Source organism: Taeniopygia guttata, chromosome 4 (genome assembly GCF_048771995.1).
Source record: "Taeniopygia guttata chromosome 4, bTaeGut7.mat, whole genome shotgun sequence".
In the NCBI taxonomy this organism is placed as follows: Eukaryota; Metazoa; Chordata; class Aves; order Passeriformes; family Estrildidae; genus Taeniopygia; species Taeniopygia guttata.
In genome coordinates, this window is record NC_133028.1 from 47,227,270 (window position 1) to 47,249,588 (window position 22,319).

At 35.3% G+C, this 22,319-nt stretch overlaps 2 protein-coding genes across 2 annotated transcripts in view; one reads left to right on the forward strand and one right to left on the reverse strand.

Annotated features, from left to right (window-relative positions):
* GIMD1 (GIMAP family P-loop NTPase domain containing 1) lies at positions 1 to 3,271 on the forward strand. Its single transcript, XM_002194517.5, has 3 exons — positions 1 to 86; positions 1,405 to 1,820; positions 2,985 to 3,271. Exons 2-3 carry the CDS (start codon positions 1,428 to 1,430, stop codon positions 3,249 to 3,251), a joined length of 660 nt encoding a protein of 219 aa, XP_002194553.4. The 5' UTR covers positions 1 to 86; positions 1,405 to 1,427; the 3' UTR covers positions 3,252 to 3,271.
* Positions 3,272 to 5,084: 1,813 nt separating this feature from the next.
* AIMP1 (aminoacyl tRNA synthetase complex interacting multifunctional protein 1) overlaps positions 5,085 to 22,319 on the reverse strand; it is a 32,034-nt gene continuing 14,799 nt past the window's right edge. The window contains exons 2-7 of the mRNA XM_002196676.7: positions 21,299 to 21,432; positions 20,420 to 20,533; positions 18,050 to 18,208; positions 15,368 to 15,579; positions 11,945 to 12,113; positions 5,085 to 5,331 (exon numbers count right to left, since the gene is read on the reverse strand). Coding sequence (XP_002196712.5) covers positions 5,165 to 5,331; positions 11,945 to 12,113; positions 15,368 to 15,579; positions 18,050 to 18,208; positions 20,420 to 20,533; positions 21,299 to 21,432 — 955 coding nt within the window. The 3' untranslated portion in view covers positions 5,085 to 5,164. The remainder of the gene's footprint in view (positions 5,332 to 11,944; positions 12,114 to 15,367; positions 15,580 to 18,049; positions 18,209 to 20,419; positions 20,534 to 21,298; positions 21,433 to 22,319) is intronic.

Consider the following 22,319-nt stretch of genomic DNA (forward strand, 5'->3'; position numbering starts at 1 on the left):
CAAAGTTCACATATGAACTTCTTTTTGCACTGCACATGTGGTTTATGATGAAGCCTGAATGAAAGAAGAAATTAAGGGAAAATAAGGTAAGTGACCTAAAATGAAACTAATCTAAGTATTTAAGCATAGACTGCTTACAGGGGAAAAAACCTTAATCTTTGATTATGATTTAAAAAAGGAACAGATGAATCCATGTCCACTTCCTGTTATTATGGTACAAAGTGTACAATGCATATCTAGACAGATGAATAACTGAAGACAACCATTTCATAAGATGTCTTTCTTAAAAGGAAACTGATCATTGAAAAATCCACAAAATCCTCACCGTGAATCCAGTAAGGAAGATTATAATATAAATATTCAATGCTGACTATAACAAAATTAGTATGTTACTTCCTCTTGCATCTTTGGTGCTGTACTGAAATTTTTTCAAAATATTGATTTAGGCATGGAATTAACATGAGACAGGAAACTTAAACTGCACAACAATAATCTAAATAAATTAATCACAGGAAAACCCAGCCTGAAATTATCCATGATCTCTCTATGAATACTTAAAAATAGCATCTTTAAAAAAAAAATCTTTCTGAAGTTCACATTCTGTTCAGAACGTTCAAGTTCTGTTACAGAAAGTTTAAATCCACTATTTGCCACTATGGTTTTACCTTCTCAAACATGTCTCTATTTAAATAACAAGTTTTCCTGTTAGATGATCAGCACACACCAAAACCCCTTCAGATACAGGGTCACAGAAAAGTACAAAGAGAATGAGAGGTCTTGTTTATGAACAAATAGAGCAACTGGAAATTATACCAAGCCAGCTCCCTCTCTCTGTCCACCAGTTCATACTTTTCCACTTACTGCGCTAATAGGTTGGTTTAGTATGCATTTCCAAAATCTCATTTTCATGAGATTGGCTATTTCATCTCTCCTACTTTTTTTTCAATTGAGATATTTTTCTGCATCAGAAAGCCTTTTCAGACTACTGTCTATTTCAATGTCAGTGGCAGCTGATGAAAGACATTTTAAGCTGTGAAAAAGGGCTCCCTTAAAATCTACTTCTCCTTGATTATTCTTTTTCCTAAAACAAGTAATATTTACATCATGAAACACTGTCACTGAATAGCAGCAGCACCTATTTGTCACCATTCTCTTCTTCCTTCCCTAGTTTATCTCCTCCTAACCTACTACTGTCCCAGAATGGCAACAGTGTTTTCCACAGTTGTTTCCCAACTCCTCTCTTTTCTTCTGCCTCTCCACACTGTTTTGCTTCTTCCTAAGGCTCTTCTCACATTTCAGGCAGAGAAAAACTCAAGACATTGAATATTGGAAATTGTTGCCTCTTCTTTCCCCTCACCCCCCAAGTTATCTGAAGCACCTGATGTTATTTGTACTTACTGACAGGTTTGTGGATAAAAGCACAGACAATGGCAGACAGCAATGAGATGACCATCAACCTTGTTGTCCTTGGAAAAACTCAGACTGGCAAAAGTGCTGCTGGGAACAGCCTGCTGGGCAGTGCAGACTTCGAGAGCCGCCTCTGCCCCAGCTCTGTGACTATGTGCTGCAGCCTGGGACGCAGCGGCCGCATTTTGGGGCTCATGCGGAGAAATGGCCGCGAGTCAGCTCTCCGCATTCGGGTACTGGACACCCCCAGCTACCCCCACAGTGCTCTGAGCAAAGAGCAAGTGAGAGCCACGGTGAGAGCAGCCCTGGCTCAGCACTTTGGGGACGAAGGCCTACACTTGGCCCTCTTGGTCCTGAGGGCTGACCTGCCTCTGTGTCCAGATGAAAGCGATGACACAGTTCAGCTCATCCAGGTAACCAAAAAAAAAAAAAGTAGAAGTCTCTGCCCTGATAGCAACTCTTTCACTTTCAGGTGAAAATAGCTACAGCAGAGTTGACTGCAAAAAGTGATTTTTTGTTTTCCAACAACAGCCTAATGTGTTATGAGTGGCAGATACTAAGATCAGAACAAAGACTGTATAAGATTTTGAGTCCTCAGCAAATCAAAGCTCTCTCCTCTCTTGTTAAAACTGGTAACTCAAGACTTCCTTGGGCAGCTTAAGGCAAAATTTTGTATGTGTTTGATATTTTTCATCCCTAGTGTATAAAACAGATTAATCACTATCAATACACCAGGTGTTTTTGACACCCCACTTACCCTGAAAGTAGACAGACATCCTTTAAAGTAGTTTTATATACCTTAGCATTTAGGTTACAGAATCAAGATCACTGCAATGTCCTTTTATCACCAAGGTAGGCTTCTTGTCATATACAGGAGTTAGCAGGATTGCACCAAAGCTGTAATTCCATTTACACCTGTAAATTAAAGCCCAACCTCTCTTATTCCTATTAAAATTTTATGCATTTTCTGAAAGAAAAGCAGCTTGTTCTCTCCATTCTCCCGCATCAGATAAATCACAGAAGTTGAAGAAAAGCTCTCTGGCCCATTATTTAAGGTGTTGCATTTGATTTGTGTTTTTCCTGAATTGCTGAGAATAGTTCAGTTTTATGGATCACAGCTGGAACTGAAGTTGATGTTACACAGAAATTCATCATTTATTTTTTTCAACAAAAGGTGCTTCAGTGTTTTCAAAAAAAAGTTTTTTAAGAGCTCCTAACAGTGCGGCAATATGGATATGTGGTAACTACTGATTTCAAACTAATGTGTGACACAGCTAAACAACCATTTTTCCTTATTTCCACGAACATTTTTTAACTGAAGATGTTCTGTTAACATCTGTAGCCAGGGAACAGAGAACTGCTAGTAGTGCATGACCACATATTTTCACATATGTCAATGTCTCGGAAAGGTGAAAAAAGACCCAGAAATTTCAGCAACTCGGATAGCATGCACTGGATTACTGCCGGGGAAAAAAAACACATACATGTAAATAGTCTGGTAATGTACTAAGTATATGAAATGGGAGTGGGGGAAAAGAAAAAAGAGATAACTAGTTAAGATTTGCTTTTCATTACAGGAACTTCTGGGTCCCACATGGAAGGATTTCACTGCAATCCTACTTACTCATGCAGACAAGGCAGAAGAGGCTGGATACAGTGAGGAAACATATTTGCACAGCGCGTCAAGTACCCTGTTGTCACTTTTGAGCTCAGTACAGGATAAATACATCTTCTTAGACAACCACAACAGCATAATTAAAGAAGAAAGAAATATTGTCCTAAGAAAGCTCTTGAATTTTATACAGAGAAATAATTATCAAGTACTTAAGCACAGGAAGGAATAAAATTAGCTTTAAGGTGCTCACTAGTCTATTTTCTACAGTAGGTAACATCTAATAGAAATGTTACCTACATTTTGTTACGTTTTAAAGAGTAAAAGCCATCAACTAGAAAACTCCACATCCATACCAAACACCTTTGAACACACAATTAGAAAAATCTCTTTAGCTTATGAAACTCCTTACCTTCCACAAAGTGCCTCACAGTACTGCACTCAGAATCCTAGGTTCAACCACAAAATCAGAACAAGCTAGTGCTCCAAAATCATGCTCATAATATGTGTTTAATTACAAATGGGATTTTATATTACACCAGACTGTATATCCCAATTCAGACAGAATACAGATCTGGAAGAATAAAGTAAAATTTAAAAAGGAAAAAAAAAAGTAAAAAAAGAAGTAAAAAAGGCATGAGTTCAGACTCAGGGGAACTCTTTGCTCAATTCTTCAAGCTTTCAGAAATTCCTCTGAACTTCCATTTCTAAAAAAGAGCTTTCTGGTACTAAAAGCTAAGATTTATCTGTTGTAAAAGTATTCCCTACCATGATTCAAGATTAGTTATAACTGAGCTCTTGAACTACAATAATTTTATTTAATAAGACATTATAGAATATACAGTTTACAAGGCAGATAAAATGGCTTCCATGTGCCTAATGCTATTCAGCACATTTAAAAGAACTAATTGCTATTGCTTATTGCCAGATGCATGAAAAACTAACAGTTTACAGGCACAAAACAAAACTCATTGAAAAAGAAAATCAGTTCATCTCTTCTTTACGCATGTTCCTTTTAATTTTATATCACTGTCATTTTGTTTTCTCTCCACTTACTGGATGAAGTTCAAAGCCTGCAAAATTTAGAAAGGCTCAAGTTTGTTTTTAATTTCAGTAGTTAAAATAGTATTTACTGTTTCAATGGTTATACAGCAACAACTTAATTTAATATTATATGCAAAAATATCTGAAGTATCTCTATATAGCTACTTTAAAGGGTTATTGTAAATGGATCCAAAACATTTATTTTCATATTACTCCAAGTAAAGAATTAAAAGAATTAATTTTATTTTCTAAAAATTAAAGAAGCTATTTCTGTTAAAAACAAAGCAGTTTTCATATAAGATATCATTACATAAAAGCACATTGAAACAAAACCCAAAAATCAAATTTTATACCTGTTTGAACATTGGAAATAGATTTTTTTTTTTGTTTGATTGCTTCTTGGGTTTTTTTGGAGGTTGTTTCTTTGGGGTTTGAGGTTTTTTTTAGTTTTTGATTAGTGCCAGAAATCTGTTATTAATTAATAATATAATATAATCTTAATGAAATTGCAACGACTTAGTTGTGGGGACATGAAAGTGTGTCCACTTGCACATTCAAGGGCAAAAACAACCCTAGTTTAATCTTCCAGTTACAACTGACTGCAGACTACAGAGAGAACACAGGCAAGAACAAAGGTGCGGAGGCTTACAATACATCTGAAAACTGCTTGGAAGAAGAGCAGAAAAACTATTAAAAAGTGACTAGAAGAATAAATACAATTGTGGTCTTCACTAACCAACTGCTAGCCCTGCAATTGGCACACAAAGAACACAGCAAAGTATTTTCCTTATTTCCTTTAGCTCTTGCTAAATAGAAGCTCTACACCTTCAAGCTGTCCAGAAAATTGACTTGCCGGCCTGTGGTCCCACCACAAACAAGCCTTGGCAATTTAAGTTATGAGCACTGAGTGGTTAATAACTGCTGACAGCACACAACCTCAAGGACAACAAGTCTAGTGAATGAGTGAATTGTCAAAATATTGGAGATGTAACATTATGGAAAAGAAGTCAAACAAAACAGGTTTTGCCATGCATTTCATGTTTTTTATTGTGCTTGCATCAACTTTTCACTTCAATATCTGTAGAAGTTTCTAATAACCATTTATTTAATTCCGCTGTTTGCCATGGTCTCTGCCCTGCACACTCCTTTCCCTTTCACTTCAAATGGAACTCCTTTGTATGTAGCAACACAGTGGTCATTGGTATGAAGATCAGGTTGGATTTGCTCCCAAATCTTCTTCTTTGGATTAAGCTCCTTCTCAGGATCTCCTGTTTCAAAACAAAGAATAACCTCATAGCACGCAACTCACAGCAAGAGCTCGCTGAACTTACACACCTATGACAGCCCACAGAGCATCACTGCACACACTTTTAAGGGAAAAAAAACCCCAACATTCCTTTCGATTCTCAAAATGAAAACTTTAATTGGAATTAAGAATTGTCTAGGAAATGTCCCCAGAACCTCTCTGAAAAAGAGAATCTTTCAAGGTAAAAAGGTTGTATCAGACAACAAGCATTGTCAAAAGGAAGAAATTAAACCACTGCTGTTAGTTTATCCTACAGACCAAAAGAATTCCCAAGAATTAAGTACATACGGACCACAGAAGTACACTGTTCACCAGACAGGTTTGTCAGCATCTTAACTTTAGAAATTAATGATGTTTTCACAAGTAATTAAATGCATTTACCAATGCTGTTACAGTTGAGGAGTACTGAACTTAGACAAGAATAGTCCAGAGTGAGAATATTGACATATAATTTCAGCCCCAAGTTACACACTGTTCTGTTATGCTTTGTATTGTTTGATGGCAAGCTCTGGTGCTCAGAACAACAGAAGCAGTAGAAATTAGCTAGAGTTTCAGCAATTAGTTTCAGCCTCAGTCTTGATAAGCCTTAGTTTCCTGTTTCCATGGATACGTCATAATAAGACACCTACACCCTAACATTATAGACTAGTCTAACGACATTAGCAAATCTGATTATTTAAGGATTTCTAATGACCACAAAATGCAGGCTTCTTCTATAATGTTTTGAAATATTGTCAACAAATTAGATAGCATAGTGAAGTTTTTTCTATTTTTCAATAGCATGAAATGCAAAGTACAGACACAATAGAAGATAACTAATTTTGCCACAAAGATTAACTGCTGCCTACTGACATAATCTAGATAAAACTAGGCAGCCAATTCACTGCAATATTATTTTCTGTTCAAAAGTAAACTAAGTTTAATCTCTTAATTCTAATACAGTACAGATTCTATTAAAAAATTCATTAAAAAGAATTTAATCATAAGATTGTTGGGTGCTTTTGACTTCTTTGTGTCAAACAGGTAAGACAAATTAAAAACCCCACAAGAATTGCAGATTTAAATGCTCTAAGAAATCTCAGGCTATTTCATTGTTGTTACACTCACTATATGTTTTTACTTCCTTGTAGTGCCATATTGCCCAAACTATCAAAATCAAAAGTTCCAGAACAAGCAAGAATTAAAACCCAAATCCTAGGAATCATATCCTCCCCGAGATCCTCTCTGAGGAAGAGCCCTCCAAAGGAGCAGAAAGTCTAGTGTTACACTACAAAGTTCCCAAAGGTTCAGGAAGAAAAACTGTAAGACTACAGGGATTTTAACATATCTTTTGCCAGTAGTTGGTTGAAATTCATCACTGCTTGGTAAGTCCTGACTGACTGACCAACCAGTGGTTAAACAAATTACTCTCATTCCAGCCTGCCTTATGCCTTATTGGTATTCTCCTTTTAATGTTTTCCATAGTTCAGCCTACTCACATTCTCAATGCCTACAAACCTGAGTTGTTTCTGTCTGTATGGTTATTCTGTAGTGTCTGGGTGTCTGTATTCTGTAGTTTCTATATATGCAAGAGAAGCAGACTAGGCCAGATTTCTCTGTGAAGTAAGCTAGCCTTACCAAAGCACTATTTAATAAGGCAGTCAAGTTATTTCACAACCAGAGTGCATTTAGTATTTCAAAGAAAAATCAGTCATAACATGAATAATTTTCTTTATATAATATTTATAATTAATATTAAACAGAGGAAGAAATTTAAATACTCTTAATTACTAAAATAATTGCACTGTTAAATAAAAATTATTAAATGTTTAGAGCTAATTGTGCATTTTCACAAAAATAAATTAGCTTAATGCTCAGGTTCATGGATTTAGACCAAACCTGGATTTAGACCACAGTGAATGCATAGAAACTAATAAAATCATTAAACAGAATGTTAAGACCTCTATTGTATATTTTCCTTCCCCTCGTCAAATATAAAAAACACAGGATTTTTTCTTTCAGGAAGAAAACCTCCTGACTTTTATTATAAAAAACACACTTTGGATGTTAATAAGTTTCTTTGGAATCCTGCATCAAGTTCCCCTGGGGTCTGTGGTGAGCTCATATTAGATTAACATAGGCACCAATTTTAAATACTACCAGAGCTTTAGGCTGTGCATTTTCCTATGCCTTCTCCTCACTACATTCCTTCTTCCCAGAAAATATTCTTTAGAAGAGTTTCTATAAATAAAATAAATTGAAGCTTTTAATGGTTTAATCAGCTTTCCACTCTCTTTACCAAAAATGGGCCAAATAAGAGGTCCCAAATTTTGTTAAATATATCATTCCATCTCACAGCTTTATTACAAAAAATTTTCATAATAAGCAAGAAACCTCTCCACTTTGTAACAGTTCAAAAACAGCTGAAAGAATGTATCTCAGCACAGCAAGGGGCAAAGGGACACAGTGATGTGTGACTTTACTTAATGCCACTTACCCCACAGTGGATTGTAACCATGCAGCTGAAGGAAAGCATCCATACACTCTAGCTTTGATTAAAAAAACCTGCTAACTACAGGCTAACCACTGCACTCCAGCTTTACCACTTTTTTATTCTTTTAAAGAGATAATAATTCACTAAATTGCTAGTGATTCTTACACCTGAATGATAATTTAATTATATAATTTAAGTAACAGCTTTTTGGTTCCCGTGGCATCAAAGTATCTGATACTTCTATCAAAAAAGAGATTTCACAGCTATAAATCTTCAAGTATTATTGCTCTCTCAAGGCAATTACTGTGTAGAAGGTTATAGAATTTACACACACATGATAGAAGAATTGTTCTATGGTTTAAAAATCTTTCCAGTAAAGATGGATAAAAATTTGATAAAGTTCTTAATGCAAAAAAGGCTCAAAAGACTTTGAAGATTCATGCGCTGGAGTATAAAACACTTCAGTATTAAAAATTCCACTGAGGGCAAAGACATCAAATAAATAAACAAAACAGACCAGTACTCTAGGCAACAGCATTCCTGATCAAATTACTCCTCTATAACACTCGGGATAGTTCTAGGTAAACACTCCAGTTGCAAAAAAGAAAAAAAAAAATTAACTGGTTTGAGACAAGATACCATTTGTTTACTTTGACTAAAACAGCCAAAGAAAATTAGTATGTATCTCATGAATATTTTGTGTAATGGAGAGAGAAGACTTAAAAATAGCTCAATTCCAAGCTGCTTGATAGACAGCTGTGTGCATTTTAGAATTGCTTTATTGTTGCTGGTGGTGCTTCTGTTATTTCACAGACTTGCATACTTCAAACTTAAATAAGACCCAGCTGTCCTTTCTATTTTAACTTCAAGGATTCCAACTGAATCTTTATGCTTTACAATTATTTTTTAAAACAAATATTTGATCAAAATATAAATGGTTACAATTAAGCAGTGAAATTAAATGACATCTGACACAACAAGGAGTCTATCCTCCTGGTAACAGCATACAGCAAGTGCCAGATGGTCTTTGAGGAGACAACAACAGCCAAGAAGCAGAAGGTTTTAACACAAAAAAGGTGAGTAGAAGATAGATGTTCAACCCCATTAAAAACTGAGAAACAGTTTTCCGGTCTCCCAGGGAGTTTCCCTCTGACTTAGTTTACAATAGGAACATTGAAAAGACGAGTACTCAACAAATAAATTTACAGAAGCAGATGTCACTATGATTTTGTAGGTCTCCATCTACCAATGTTTTCTTTTGCATCTTCCTACTCAAGATAGCAAAATCACAAGTCTGGGAATTCTTTTAAATAAATTTTATGTAAGAAGAACATAGCTCACCCCATTTTGTACTATTAAGTATTAGGTAAATTTTCAAAGTCAATGATTAGCTTAAATCTCTTACCTACAAAATTTTCCAAGCAGCTCTTTATGAAGCATTAGAATTTAGTGCCACATTTCAGACTACAATCTATAGCCCTGGACACATACACCTAGCAAAGGAGCTGTAAAAACCTTCACTTGGCACTTACCAGAGCCCTGTGTCTGGCTCTCCACCAGAAGGAAACTGATGTAATCCACAGAAAACCTTGTCTCACTGACTACAAGTCATAACTTCAGAACTAGAACATTTTACATACCGCCTTTAGCTTATTCTATGTCTTTTAAGGATCAAGATGTCAACATGGTGTCTGCATACCTTAACACCTGGTAATAATTTTAGACCAAACATTTATATAACTGCTTTCTCTACGAAAAGCTTTCTGCCACTGTAAAAAACCCAAACAACTGGAGTTAAACAGTTAAATTATTTTGATAGAACTCAATTCATCAGTCACGTGCAAGAACAGCTACGCTGGTGAACAGAAAACAGCGCTACTACCAGCTCTCACATTTTCAAATGCCAGGCAGATGAAGCTACTTGAGATGTAAGTTTGGAGGAGGGCTATATCTTAGACAAAAGCAAACAATAAAAGACCTTCAACCTGGGCAAAGAGCATTTTTGAGGGGTGAACCTGTATATCATTTTCTAGGGCTTATTCACTAGAAGTGTTTATTCTGCAACTTGATGCACTCTTGCACATCCATTTCCACAGCAGCAGATAGCAGTGTGAGTGTGATTCTTGCAGGTAACAAAGTTCCAACATTTAATCCATCTTTACTCACTATATGTGATAACAACAAGAAGCCATGAATGAGTATTCCTACAATTTAGTCAATGCAATTGATTGCTGAAGCATTTAAGATTTCAGTACAGCTAACAAATTCTGCATCTCAACTAGCAAGCTTGGTATATTTTTAATACAGGAAACTAAAACTGAAAAAAAAAATGCTGCCAGACTGATTTCCTTTTAAAACAGTATTATTTTAAACTATTTTCAATTGGAGCATTAAATCACAGCAAGCTGAGCTATTTTTCTGTTTCATAAAGCACCTAGAAAGAATATGATAAAGGAAGCAATGCTCTAACCAAAATATATCTTTTTTTTTAAAGTATCACAATTTCACTCTTGAGAAGTATAAATATACATATATACATACATAAGTATTTCTGAAAAGTATTTCATGCAAATATGTTTAGGCATAGAGCTTGCCAAGAGGTTTATAAATCACAACTCTGCTGTACAGCTAGAAATTGTCGGAAGTGCAATATTTATAAAGGTTCATTTGGCTCTGTGCAGAAAATAAAAGTTACACCATTTTCTCCCATGTGAAAGCCAACTTTTGAACAATAAACTCATCCTGAAGATGAATACTTCATTGATAAATGCACACATATACACTTCCACCCAGTGTGGGAAATACTGGAAGTTGGACCATGCTCTTTCAAGTTTAAGTGATGGAGTGATCCTGACTAGAAGAGCACTGCTCACCAAGACCTCTGTGATCCACTTAACAGCTGACTTGAGTAGGTCTGGGCTTGGGCTGTGCTGCACAAATTCCTAAATTCCTAGGGTGCAGGATAAACCTAGGCAGCTGATTGTAAGAAAGGAGTCTACAGGCAGCTCCCATGTGGCACCAGCAACTGAGCCACCTGCATGTCCTCACCTTTATGGAACAGGGCAGCACCAAGTCCTCACACAAACTTTCTTTATGATTGACAGTCACAATGAGTAAAAATTATTTATACTAGTCTCTCTTTTCAGACTCAGCTCTAACAGACAGCATTTTAAATGGCACTTTAGAGTATGAGTGCTTTTTCTACAGGTATCATAATGAACCTGATGAAAACACTCATAACCATTATAAAAATAACAAAATAACAGTGCTAATAAATAGAGCAGCAGAAGAAGCTGATCTGACTGTATCCCTTTCAGACTGAGAATAATGAACTGGCATTGGGGTAGGAGGGAAGCATTCATCAACATAAGAAAACCTATGATGATAAACCTGATGCTTTAGTTGAGTTCCCAATATGCAGTCAAAAATTAATCATTTTTATAAAGGTGGAAGAAACTGAAAAATGGATCAAAATTATCTTTTGATAAAGTTTAATTTGGTAAAATTCGCATTTATACTCTGAAAAAAAGATGGACTTGTTGATTTTATTAAGTCCAATTTCTCTCTTTGGAAACCTAAAAAGACATTTTGTCCCAGACGAACAAACAAAAATATCCTGGTATTTCAAATATTGCAGGCTCCTGTCATGAATAGGAGACTTCCACTCCCTTCTATCCCCTCCATCCCTTTTTCCTCAAAAAAAAAAAAAAAATTCTACTCAAAGTTCTGACACTTTCATTACAGGCTGGAGCTGGAATTAGGAATTCAATACTGAAACACTGTGAAAGATGTTTTACATTTGCTTGTTGTAATTTGCTAAGTACAAATATGTTTATCCATATATTTCAAAACTGAAATGCTTACTGAGACTTAAAGCTCTTCACAACTTTATCAAATTAAAAGTTTTTGACAGATGAAAAAGTATTATCAATCCTTTATTTACACAATATTAGCATAGTAATAAAAAAATTAAAACAAAGAATTAATTCAGAAAATTTAAACAAAAAACCCAACCAGCTTTAAAAAAAGCTGGTTTATGTGCTTCAAAACTCAGGTTACCTTGGCATACTTGTTTCTATCATTTTCCCAACTACCTACTTACCAGGAAAACCTTCAAAACTGATTCTTTCCCCTGGTACCGCTCCCGGTGGGGGAGCCAGAATTTCAACTTTTTCTGGGGAGCTGGCACACATCACCATTGCTTGAGATACTACTCCTCTCATCTTTGCAGGCTTCAAGTTACAGAGTAGCACTGCCATCCGATTCTGCATCTTGGGGGAGAAAAATAGAAGGATGTGAGTACTTAAAATGGCATGTGGCTTTGGGGACTCCCATTATTTCATTATAATGAAAGAATTACAGTGATGAGATCTTACCATGACAAGAGAAGTGTAAGAGAAGCACGTACCAACAGATTCACAATTTTAATGGTTGGATACCAGTAACTTAACATATAAACCCCTTAAGAGCTGGCCAGTCAATAAGGGATTAAATGCTGAAATGTGACATATTTATCACGGAAATATAAAATATGCAATTTAGAAAATTAAAAACCAGGCGTGGCATTTCACTCGCATTCCATCTTTATTCATTACAGGCCACCACTTTAGTCCACTTTCAATATAACACTATTAACTAAACAATTTCTATTTAATGATAATAATATTTTAATGATCATAATAATAAAAATAACAACAACAAGTCTACAAATTAGGCCCATAGATAAAAATTTCAAACTGCATCCTGGAAGCTTAGAGGTCTTCTACGTAATGAGCTCACTTGAATCTTAAATTTTATCTTAGTTAACCCAAATGCCTTGAGTGTTTTTAGCCACTGAAAATGGCTGTATATACTGAACACTGAATCTGTTAGTGTAAACCTGTAAAACTAAGTTTCTCCACTTGTTGCTTTATTTTAATAATTACAATAGTAAACTAGAGAAAATACTCTTCTCTCAGAAAAACTGCCACATGTTAGACTCTAAAACAAACCACACTTTCAAATGGAATAAAAATTAAACCCCGAATATTCTTAAGAGACAAAGTAAAGACACCTTAATTCCCATGCTACTAGTGCATATTGTATATAAGTATTTAATATTTCTAGATTTTGGTCTCTGTGTATCACAGTACAAACTTTGAACAAAACCTGCAGGACTAATAATTACTAAAACTCATATGATCAACTATTTAAAACACTGCATATTTTCCAGGAAGAACACCTTAAAAAGCTAAAATATAAACAGCCAAAATGAAGCAGTTGAGAAGAAAAAGTTATCTTGCATCAGTTTCAAGCCAGGCTACTGACTGAAAACTTCTCAAGTTATTGCTATGGAAACAAGTAGCACAAAATACAAAAAATGGTTGTAACATGTCAGTGACCAAAATGCACGTTGTAGCATTATCTAGCACTGAATAACAATTAATGAATGGAAGGCTAATTATTGTGTAGACATCACAATGATCTAGAAGGAAAAGATTTCAAGGCATCTAAGTGGAAGAAAAGGCTTCTGCTATAAAAATCAGAGTATATCCTTCATAACAGATGTAATTGTAATGTATCCTCTTACAACAAATGGTTGTAGAGTAGCATTTCTGGAGGATGATGGTGGCCTTTTCTCTTCTTCTTAAATTTAAGATAAACTTCCTCCATTCCTGTTATTCACTTCTGATCATTGACATGAGGTTCTCTTAGGTTAAAGAGGAGGAGTGACAAAAAGTGACACTGGAGAATTGCCTGAATTTCAAGAACAATTGCCTGACACAGGTATTGATGCTAGGAACACACAGAGATCCACTTCAAAAAGCCAAACGCAGTGGCAGAAAAGGGGTCAGTTCCTTTTGACATTTCAGAAATTGCCCCAGTTGTCCCCAGCTGCCAAAAACAGCTCAGCAATGGCATGGTGCACCTCATGCCAAGATCCTTCCATACCCCTGTTACTTGTGACACAACTGCTCACAACAACAGAGGGTGCAACTTCTGACATGGCTTCACCACCACATGAACAAAACCACAGCATTTCACATATAAAGTGGGCATGCCAGAAGTTTTCACACCCATAAATAACTTGCACTGTATACTGAAATGTTAGTGAAGATACATACTGTGTTTCCTAACCAAAAGTAAAATCAGATGATACAAATACTACAGCCTCAAACACTGCTAAATTACCACATCAAACACCAAAATCATAAACAGCTGAATTTTTTGTGAAGAAATTTATGGCTATGGTCCTTGATCTGATGTATATATTTTTATTTCAATATATGGCAGTAGACACATGCCAGACCTTCACATTTTTGAACACTTCAAAAAACACAAAAAGATGGAAACTTGCCCCTAAAAATTTACTGTCTTAATAGAGACTTGCCAAAACCGAGAACAGACACGCAAACAAAAATGTTCTCAAAGAACGTGCAAGGATGATCCCTAATTCTCTGTTAATGAGTACCTCAGATTATTTTTCCACTCAGAAAGAAGGTCAAAGAGAAAAGACTCCTGCTGACATTTCTTTTGTTAGACTATTTAGAATGGCTTTTAAGATGTCTTCCTCTACATGCTTTCTTGAAAGCAGACTGATAAAAGCAAGAAAGTTGAGATTTTGCCCAGTACAAATCCAGTAAGTGAACACCATCAGGTGATCAGTGCAGAATAGTTACTATATTTACATGGGGTTTTTGGTTCAGTAACTCTCTGTTGCATAAAAAAGCAATCACAATTTTAATTTTAATTGTTTCCTATGCTTGCAGTCTTACCATAGGGACAGTGTGCAAATAAGGATTGAAAAGACATTTAAGAAAGTGGAGGTCCTTCCAGACTAAGATCAATTCCTTCATTCTGCAGTTTCTCTACACAACACTGTTTTAAATGCCAAGTTTGTATTTGAATTTAGGAGCAGTCTTCAGTCAATTCCTCTCACGCTCTAGAAGAGGTCTGAAAGGAAAACTGAACTTGAAGTCTTAGGTTGCTCAAAGGCACCCATAAACCATCTGTGTCAAACACCAAAGAGTATCAACGAAAAAAAAACATAGACACACATTCTATTCTGCACAAGTAAAAATATGCATTTTGTATTCCACTCTTGTTTAAGGTATTCATTGTCAGCTAAGTTGAATTTATATGCTCTATGCTTTACTTCATGCCAAAAAATTCAACAGGCTGTAAAAGAGAATTGGAAGGCAAAGGTTTCAAAAGTTTGGATCATACAAAAAAAGTTACTATGATTTCTCTACTACATAGTAGGAAACCTAAAGGAAGAGTAACATCTGTTTAGTTTAGGAGTTCAGTGTGCACCGATGGCAGAGGATCTCAGGATAGAAGCACAGCAATCAGAAACTGATTTGGCGTCAGGGTACTTCTCTGGTTTCTGCCAAATGTTGTTAAGTATTACTTCCATCTGCATTTTATTTTTGTTTTCATGACTGTACAAATCTTTTAGCAGAATAAAAACATATCCTATAAACAGATGAATGCCTTAAGATACTTTAGGAAAGGAACAGCTATCAGTAAATAATTTTGTCAATACCTTATCCAGAGGAACATGTTTCACTAAACCGCTGACAACAGTCCTTGGGCTTGCTTCACCAACATCCACTTGTTCAACATACAGAGTGTCTGCATCTGGATGCTTTTCAGCAGTAATAATGCAGCCAACACGAAGATCCAGACGAGAAACATCTACAGGTTTCGCATCACTATTTCCAGCAGCTGGCTGCTGTTTCTTCTCCTTCTTTTCACCTATTAGAGAACATTTTGTTCCATTAAATAAACATTAAAAAAAGCACAACTAACACAGATGACTACTGCAAAGGAAAATTGAGCTACAGTCTCAGAAATAAGCATAATTTCTGTGCAAAACACAAAAGAAGAGTAAAAGAGCATATCTGTTACCGGTTTCCAGTGGTGAATTGTCATACACACTTCAATTTATGTCATTACCTCAACTAATTACCACCTCCTGTTTGCAAAGTCATCCTGAATTTAAGTGCAGCTAATGTGTTAAGTGACATACATACACTGAAAAGGCCACATCAATTACCTGATCATCCCATTTGAATAATTAGCAATTACCAGTAAGCCTTGCCATGGTGTTTCACCAGCAAAAGGAAACTAGGGAATCACAGTCCATCAAGTTATGAGTGCTTATCAGCGTGGTACACAGCCAGGAGCTGTGAAGTTGCTGCAGCTGCACTGTCACAGCTGCAATGTAACCCTTCAAGATGATATTAGCCAACATTCTGCACTTCCCAAACACAACTGTGCATGAAAATGCTTATGGCTTACGAGATTCCCCTGGTGTGGTGTCTTTACCCCATGATCATAACACACACAGATTGTGTAGTATAAAACAACAGTGAAGCAACACGCCCCATACTCAGCTTCTTATATAAATAATAGATTCATAAAATATGCAATATTCCTTTCAAGATGAGCAAGTTACATCCAGTTATAGATAAGACTGTGCTGTTTAGGAGATGTTCAAGACTTGTTTAACAGCTATAATCCCTGCGAGATTAAAAATATCTAAGATGTGCTTCTTTTAAATAAGCATATTCTGTTATTCTTTCATCCAAGATAACTTACATATTAATGTAAACTAAACTTCCTTCTTAAAGGAGCAAAAAAGGTAAAGTGGACACATAATGCAATTTGATTTCATTCATTATTGTTCTAATACAGGCATGAAATTAAATGATACATTCAATAACAAAAAGGCAATATTTTTAAATATAAGCAACAGCTCTTCAAAAATATTTGCTCATTATGATGAATGAGAAGCTCTAGTAATTATGACTTGGGTTTATAATGTAATTGCCAATTTGATTAATAAAATCAATTGTATATACAATAATATAAGAGAAACTGGATAAAAATCCCAATCAAAATAGCTAACACATAATATCTAAGATCCTTTGAAAGACCTAAGTTTATCCTTGGTATAATTCCATAGTGTTCTCCATGACATTCTTCGACAAGAGAAATGAAGTCTTTCCTCAAAGAGAACAAAGCAAATGTGTACATGGTCTGTATACATACAGATACATCAAAAATATCCATTTCAATGCCACAGGCTAAGGAGAAAAATGCACTCCTCTGGCCAGTGTCAGAAAAAATCATACAGATGAGGCTTGCAAGAAGTTGAACAAAGAATATTAAAATAACCAGAGAGGAAAGAGATTACATACGTGACAGAAAGCAAAGGGATTTGAGACAGTCCATCATTTCATCACTTTCTAGACTTAAAAACAAATTTTACATTTTGGTTACTTCGACTGTTAAATGCAATACCTTCAACAGATGCTGAACTCCACAGAAATAGCCTGTGCAGGGCTACTATTTAAGGCTTGTGCTTCATTTCAGCATAAGGCAAAAGTCTAACTCTGCTTTCTATATGAGATGAGCTGTGTTGGTCAGAGCATGGTGCTAGTAACACCAAATTTGTGGCTTCAACCCCTGTATGGGCTATTCCCTTAAGAGGTGGGCTTGATGGTCCTTGTGGGTCCCTTTCAACTCAGGATATTCTGTGATCTGAATTTGTCTGACTGAATTTAAGCTACTTGTATTGTACTTCCCCTCATCCCATATAGAAAGTTGTATTTTTCCTTATCAACTGAATACTTGCTCTGTAGCCACTGAATACTTGAGAGAAAAATTTAATTGCCTGTTACAACATGTGGCCTCTTCTTTTGTATTTACGACTCTGTGGAATACTAATGTGTCAAAGGCTGAAACACATTAAAAAATATAAAATAGCTTATAAGTTGCTGTACAGCTCGCCAGAAAAAAAAGAGATGGCACAGTATCGTAATATCCAAATTCTGAAAATTTGTACAAATTTAATCATAGCAAATTAATAGTAATCTGCATACAAGAATGGTTGCAAAACATAGGTTTAAGTTACAAGATAACTTGCAAAAAAGTACAAGTGTCCACCAGACATGCCCTGTTTTTTGTTGGTGGTGGTTTTTTAAATGAGGAAGTGCAGTCACATTAAACAGAATTTGGCATGTATCCCATGCAAGGAAGAATCTGTAGCTCACCTGACAGCCTTCATTAGCTTCTAGTATTTTCAACATTTAAGAGCTACCACATGACTCTTCCTACTGTAGTTGCATGAAAGCTTTATACTTGCGCTCAAAATCACACAAAAGCATTTGCATAAATTAAATACCTCAACTGTCTATCAGAGATAAGAAAAGTGAAATACCTTTTTTTTCTACTTTTTCCTTCTTTTTCTTTTCTTCATCTTCACCTTTAATTTGATCTTTGGAACCAGAAGATGCTGTAACTGCTGTAGGTTGTGGAACATCCTCTGAAAACGACGCTGTAGAAAGGGTTGTACCAGGAGGAACTGCAACCTGCTTTACTAAAATCAAAACCACAAAAGTTACGGGCAGTACCAGAACTTTGAATACTGACAATTTTAAGTGTACAACATAAATGAAAAAGCAGAGAGAAGTGAAAATTTTGCTTAATATACTAAACCTCAACTGCGGAGTAGTGAACCACATTACAAAACACATTTCAGAACTTAATCTATATATGATTATGATCAATTAAAGTGTTTGATTACACAATTTTAAATGCGAAAAACTCCTAAATACAAGAAAATATGTAAGCAAACAACATCTCTTTTTGTAGTTGATTTCAACATCTAGTTATTTTTTCTACCAATTCCCTATTTCCCATTTGTTTAGTTTCAGTTTATACTACTAGCTCTTGTCATACTGCAGACTATTCCATAAATGAGTTAATGCACAAAATCATTTTTATAGCATATTCAGATCATCCATCAACTCTTATGATTAACTTAAGAAACTGAGCCTGAATAAAAGAAAATTACCTGCAACCCTAACGTGATCTGCTGATTTCTCTCTTCCCTTCCCTAAACTCTCCACATTACCTTCAACAACTCTTTTTAAACTGATGATACATAATTCTGGACATTGCACTATCACTCTTACCAGACAGATGTGTAAGAAGTACCTCTCTTCTACATTCTGCTCTTCAAGAATCTCATCAAGGCTTTAACCCAGTAATTGTACAGGGTAAGCATCATCAGTGCACTAGGCAGTACCATCAAGGCTCCTTTTCCCAGGCAATGATAGATGAGAAGATCTTTTGCAGTTCCTTTCAATCTGTTCAATGTTTTATCATTAATGACTGATAAATCCTTCTGATGTCATCATGACAAAATTCTCCATTCTGAATACATGTTTTGTTTTGCATTTCAGATATTTACTAACTTTCCTGAAGAACTGCACTTTGTTAGCTCATGCCTGTCCTCTTCAACATGGAAGTGATTTGCACAAATTATATTCTTATAAACAACATTCTAAAATCATTTGAATATGAGATTTGTTGCACCAACAACCACTTGCTTGCTAGCTGGGGAAAGTCTTTGTTTCTCAGGTTTTTGAAAAAATATCGTGGTGTTTTTGATCTTCCGTGTCCATCTAATTTCTGTGTTCAACTACTTAATCCTTTCAAAGCTAACAAACATCTTATTTCCTTCAAAATAAGATTTTAGTCCTACTACCACTTAGATGAACTAGCTAACTAAAGGAAGATGCATATCAAGTATTTCCTTTGCCATCTTGGACCAATATACCTTGAGACCTCTCTAAAGCAGAACAGATTTTGTGAAATATCCTACACCTGTCAAGAACTGCTGCAGACTAAGAGACAACAGAGAAATGTAAGTAATGGTTTGGTTTAGTACATGAAAAGGCTTTATTGGTGTCCAACAGAGAAAAAGAATTCTCTGTATTTAAATGTTTTTTTTTTTTTTTGAAGTCTGAATGTGCTTTTACATCAATAAAACATTCAGTGCAGTTAAATGCCAGCATCCAGACACACTGGATACTATCTTAAACAATTGAGAATACTGATAGCATGGGTTAACAGCAATAACTGTTGAGGACAGAAGAGGATTTTTTGGCAATAATTTTAAAAGACAACACAGTGTATCTGAAACACTTCACTTTTGGGGTTTTTTCCTCTTTTCTTTTTTAATATGAAGTATATAATGATGGTACAAGCTGAACAGAACTACATAGAGGAGAGCAAAGAAAGAAAAAGTCCAATGGAAGGCTGGTCTAAAGCATGGAATCACAAATTCAGAACACATTGTTTCTAAATTTACATTACCCCAGCTTTCCTAGTAAGTCCCTGACCATCTGTACTTTGCACCATGGCCTAATTTTCCCATAGTGATTTTTCAGTCATGCTAGATTAAATATTCAAAGTAGCAAGAAGAGTTAGACGTGTAGCAATTTTTACAGTATTATAAAAAGTCATCATTGAGGTTCACGGCTTATTATGTAACTCTGAACAAAAAAATACAAAGAACTAGTTCCATATCTGATTAAGTTTAGTATATGGATTTGTCAGGCCTGCAGCTTATTAAAATGTTGGAATCAATTAACTTGTCATAAGCATGGAATCAGGGAAAATCCAGAATTTTTAAGAAATACCATAGAGGCACATACAGAACAATAAAATTCAAGAAGAATTAAGATAGTTTTATGCTAACTACATCAATGTTGTATGAGAATAGCACTTTTTTTTCCCCCACCTCCATTTCGAATTTCAGCCTGAATCAGCTCCTGTTTCAGCCCTTCAATTTCTTTCTTCAGTTTAGCATTTTCTACACGGAGCTTCTTCTCTTCTCGGAGAGATGCTTGCAAGACTAGAGTTGACACATTAAAAAAAAAAACCAACCAATCAGGTTTCAGTAACTAGCATTCATTAATTTGGACACAGGGGTTTGTTTTTAAAGAAAAGTGAAACATGGTGAGCCAAACAGCACAAAAGTGAAAACTTTCAAGGAGTATATAATCAGAAATACTTAGGAATTATTTTCTTTCTTTTTGAAATAGACATATAGAAGTATTTTTACAATACTTATATAATCAAATTGCCTCTCAATATACTATCCTCTCAGGCCCCTAAACAGAATCACAAAAAAAAATTCTGAGAAACCTACAGAAAAACCTTTACAATGTTTGTAATACAGAGCACCTTTATGACTGATACAGTTTAGTACAAAATACAAAAGTTGAAGGTTGAGAAAACCACTCTTGAGAGAATGCCATAGTTGTGAAAAAACTGTAATAAATTCAGGATAAGGCATAGTCTCGTATTCTTTCCAACTCCCTTGCTCCCTTCAAACAGAATAATTTCCTATCAAATTTCCATAATTTGTGTATTAATTCTTCCTCATTCATAGCTTCTCTATTTCAGAATAAGCAGTTTCAAAAAAAACAAAACAAAACAAAACAAAACCCCCAGAACCCACAGGACAGTCAAGTGGGGCTACGATTGCAAGGTTTCTCTTGGAAAACTTGAAACGCGCTTTAAAGGCTGACACACCACATTATCTCATTTTCTCCTATGTGCATTTTCTGTTAACCATCTGGTTAATAGGTTTAGCATAAGATAGGTAAATCCTTACTGGCTTTTTCCTTGAGCAGGGCAACTTGTTGCTTGAGGTACTCAATAACTTGATCGGCCTCTGCACCCTTCTGCTCCAGTCTGTTCAGCACTGCATTGTTGGCTGCCATCTTTACCAAAAAACGGGATAAAAACCTAGACAAAGAACAGCCTAAAATTAATGACTTCTTAATGAAATAACAATATTATCTCTTACCACATCAAGCAGTTCTCAAATCAGTTGCTGAATAAAACAATCTGCTAAGTGATAAGCTGAGCTCTTACCTCCTAACAAAAGTTAGCAAAGTCCAAACAAAAAGCAACGTTAAACAGAATCTGATGTTTGACAGCTGCTTTCTAGTGTTTTGGAAGAAAACCTATTTTTTTTTTCCTAGCAGCAGAAAATGTATTCTTCCTTCATGAAATTAAAAAAAAAAAAAAATCTACCTTCTCAGAAAGAAAGGTATGAATACATGGGAGTAGGGGGGGACATTGAAGAAACTAAAAGGAAAAAGATTGGACAGGAAAACACTGTATCCTGGGCTTAACAAAAAAAAAAAATTAAAAAAATGTGTGTATCAAATTTTATTAAGACTAAGAAAATGGAATCATTCCACAAAAATTTCCAAATGTTTCTAATAAATTTATTCAGAATATAGTGAATACTTCATAGATTGTGCTTACGCATATATTAAGACTTTACTGTCTTACTTTAATACTCATAATTCATGAGTATTTTTACTTATCTCAGATAAAAACAACTTTTAATAGAGGTTTACACCTTCAGAGTTATTTTAGAACCAATTTTGATTGTTTGATTTTACATCCACTGAAATGGCAGGGCCAGGACACAGATAACAAAGAAGGAGGGAACACAAAAAAGCAGCAAAGAGCACAAATAAATGCTGTCTAACCTTCTTTTATGATATTCACCATTTACTAATATTTCCCTAATGTTCCAGAAAGTAGTTATGCCTTGTGTACAGCCCTTATCTTTTGAAAGCTACCAAATCTGGCCTACCTTCCTTCTCAGGAACACTTGT

What these genes read in the sequence shown, in the direction of transcription:
- GIMD1 (XM_002194517.5), top strand. Translation starts at nt 1,428, where the DNA reads ATGGCAGACAGCAATGAGATGACCATCAACCTTGTTGTCCTTGGAAAA. An exon ending in ACACAGTTCAGCTCATCCAG is followed by an intron (nt 1,821 to 2,984) that starts GTAACCAAAAAA and finishes TTTTCATTACAG; the next exon opens with GAACTTCTGGGTCCCACATG.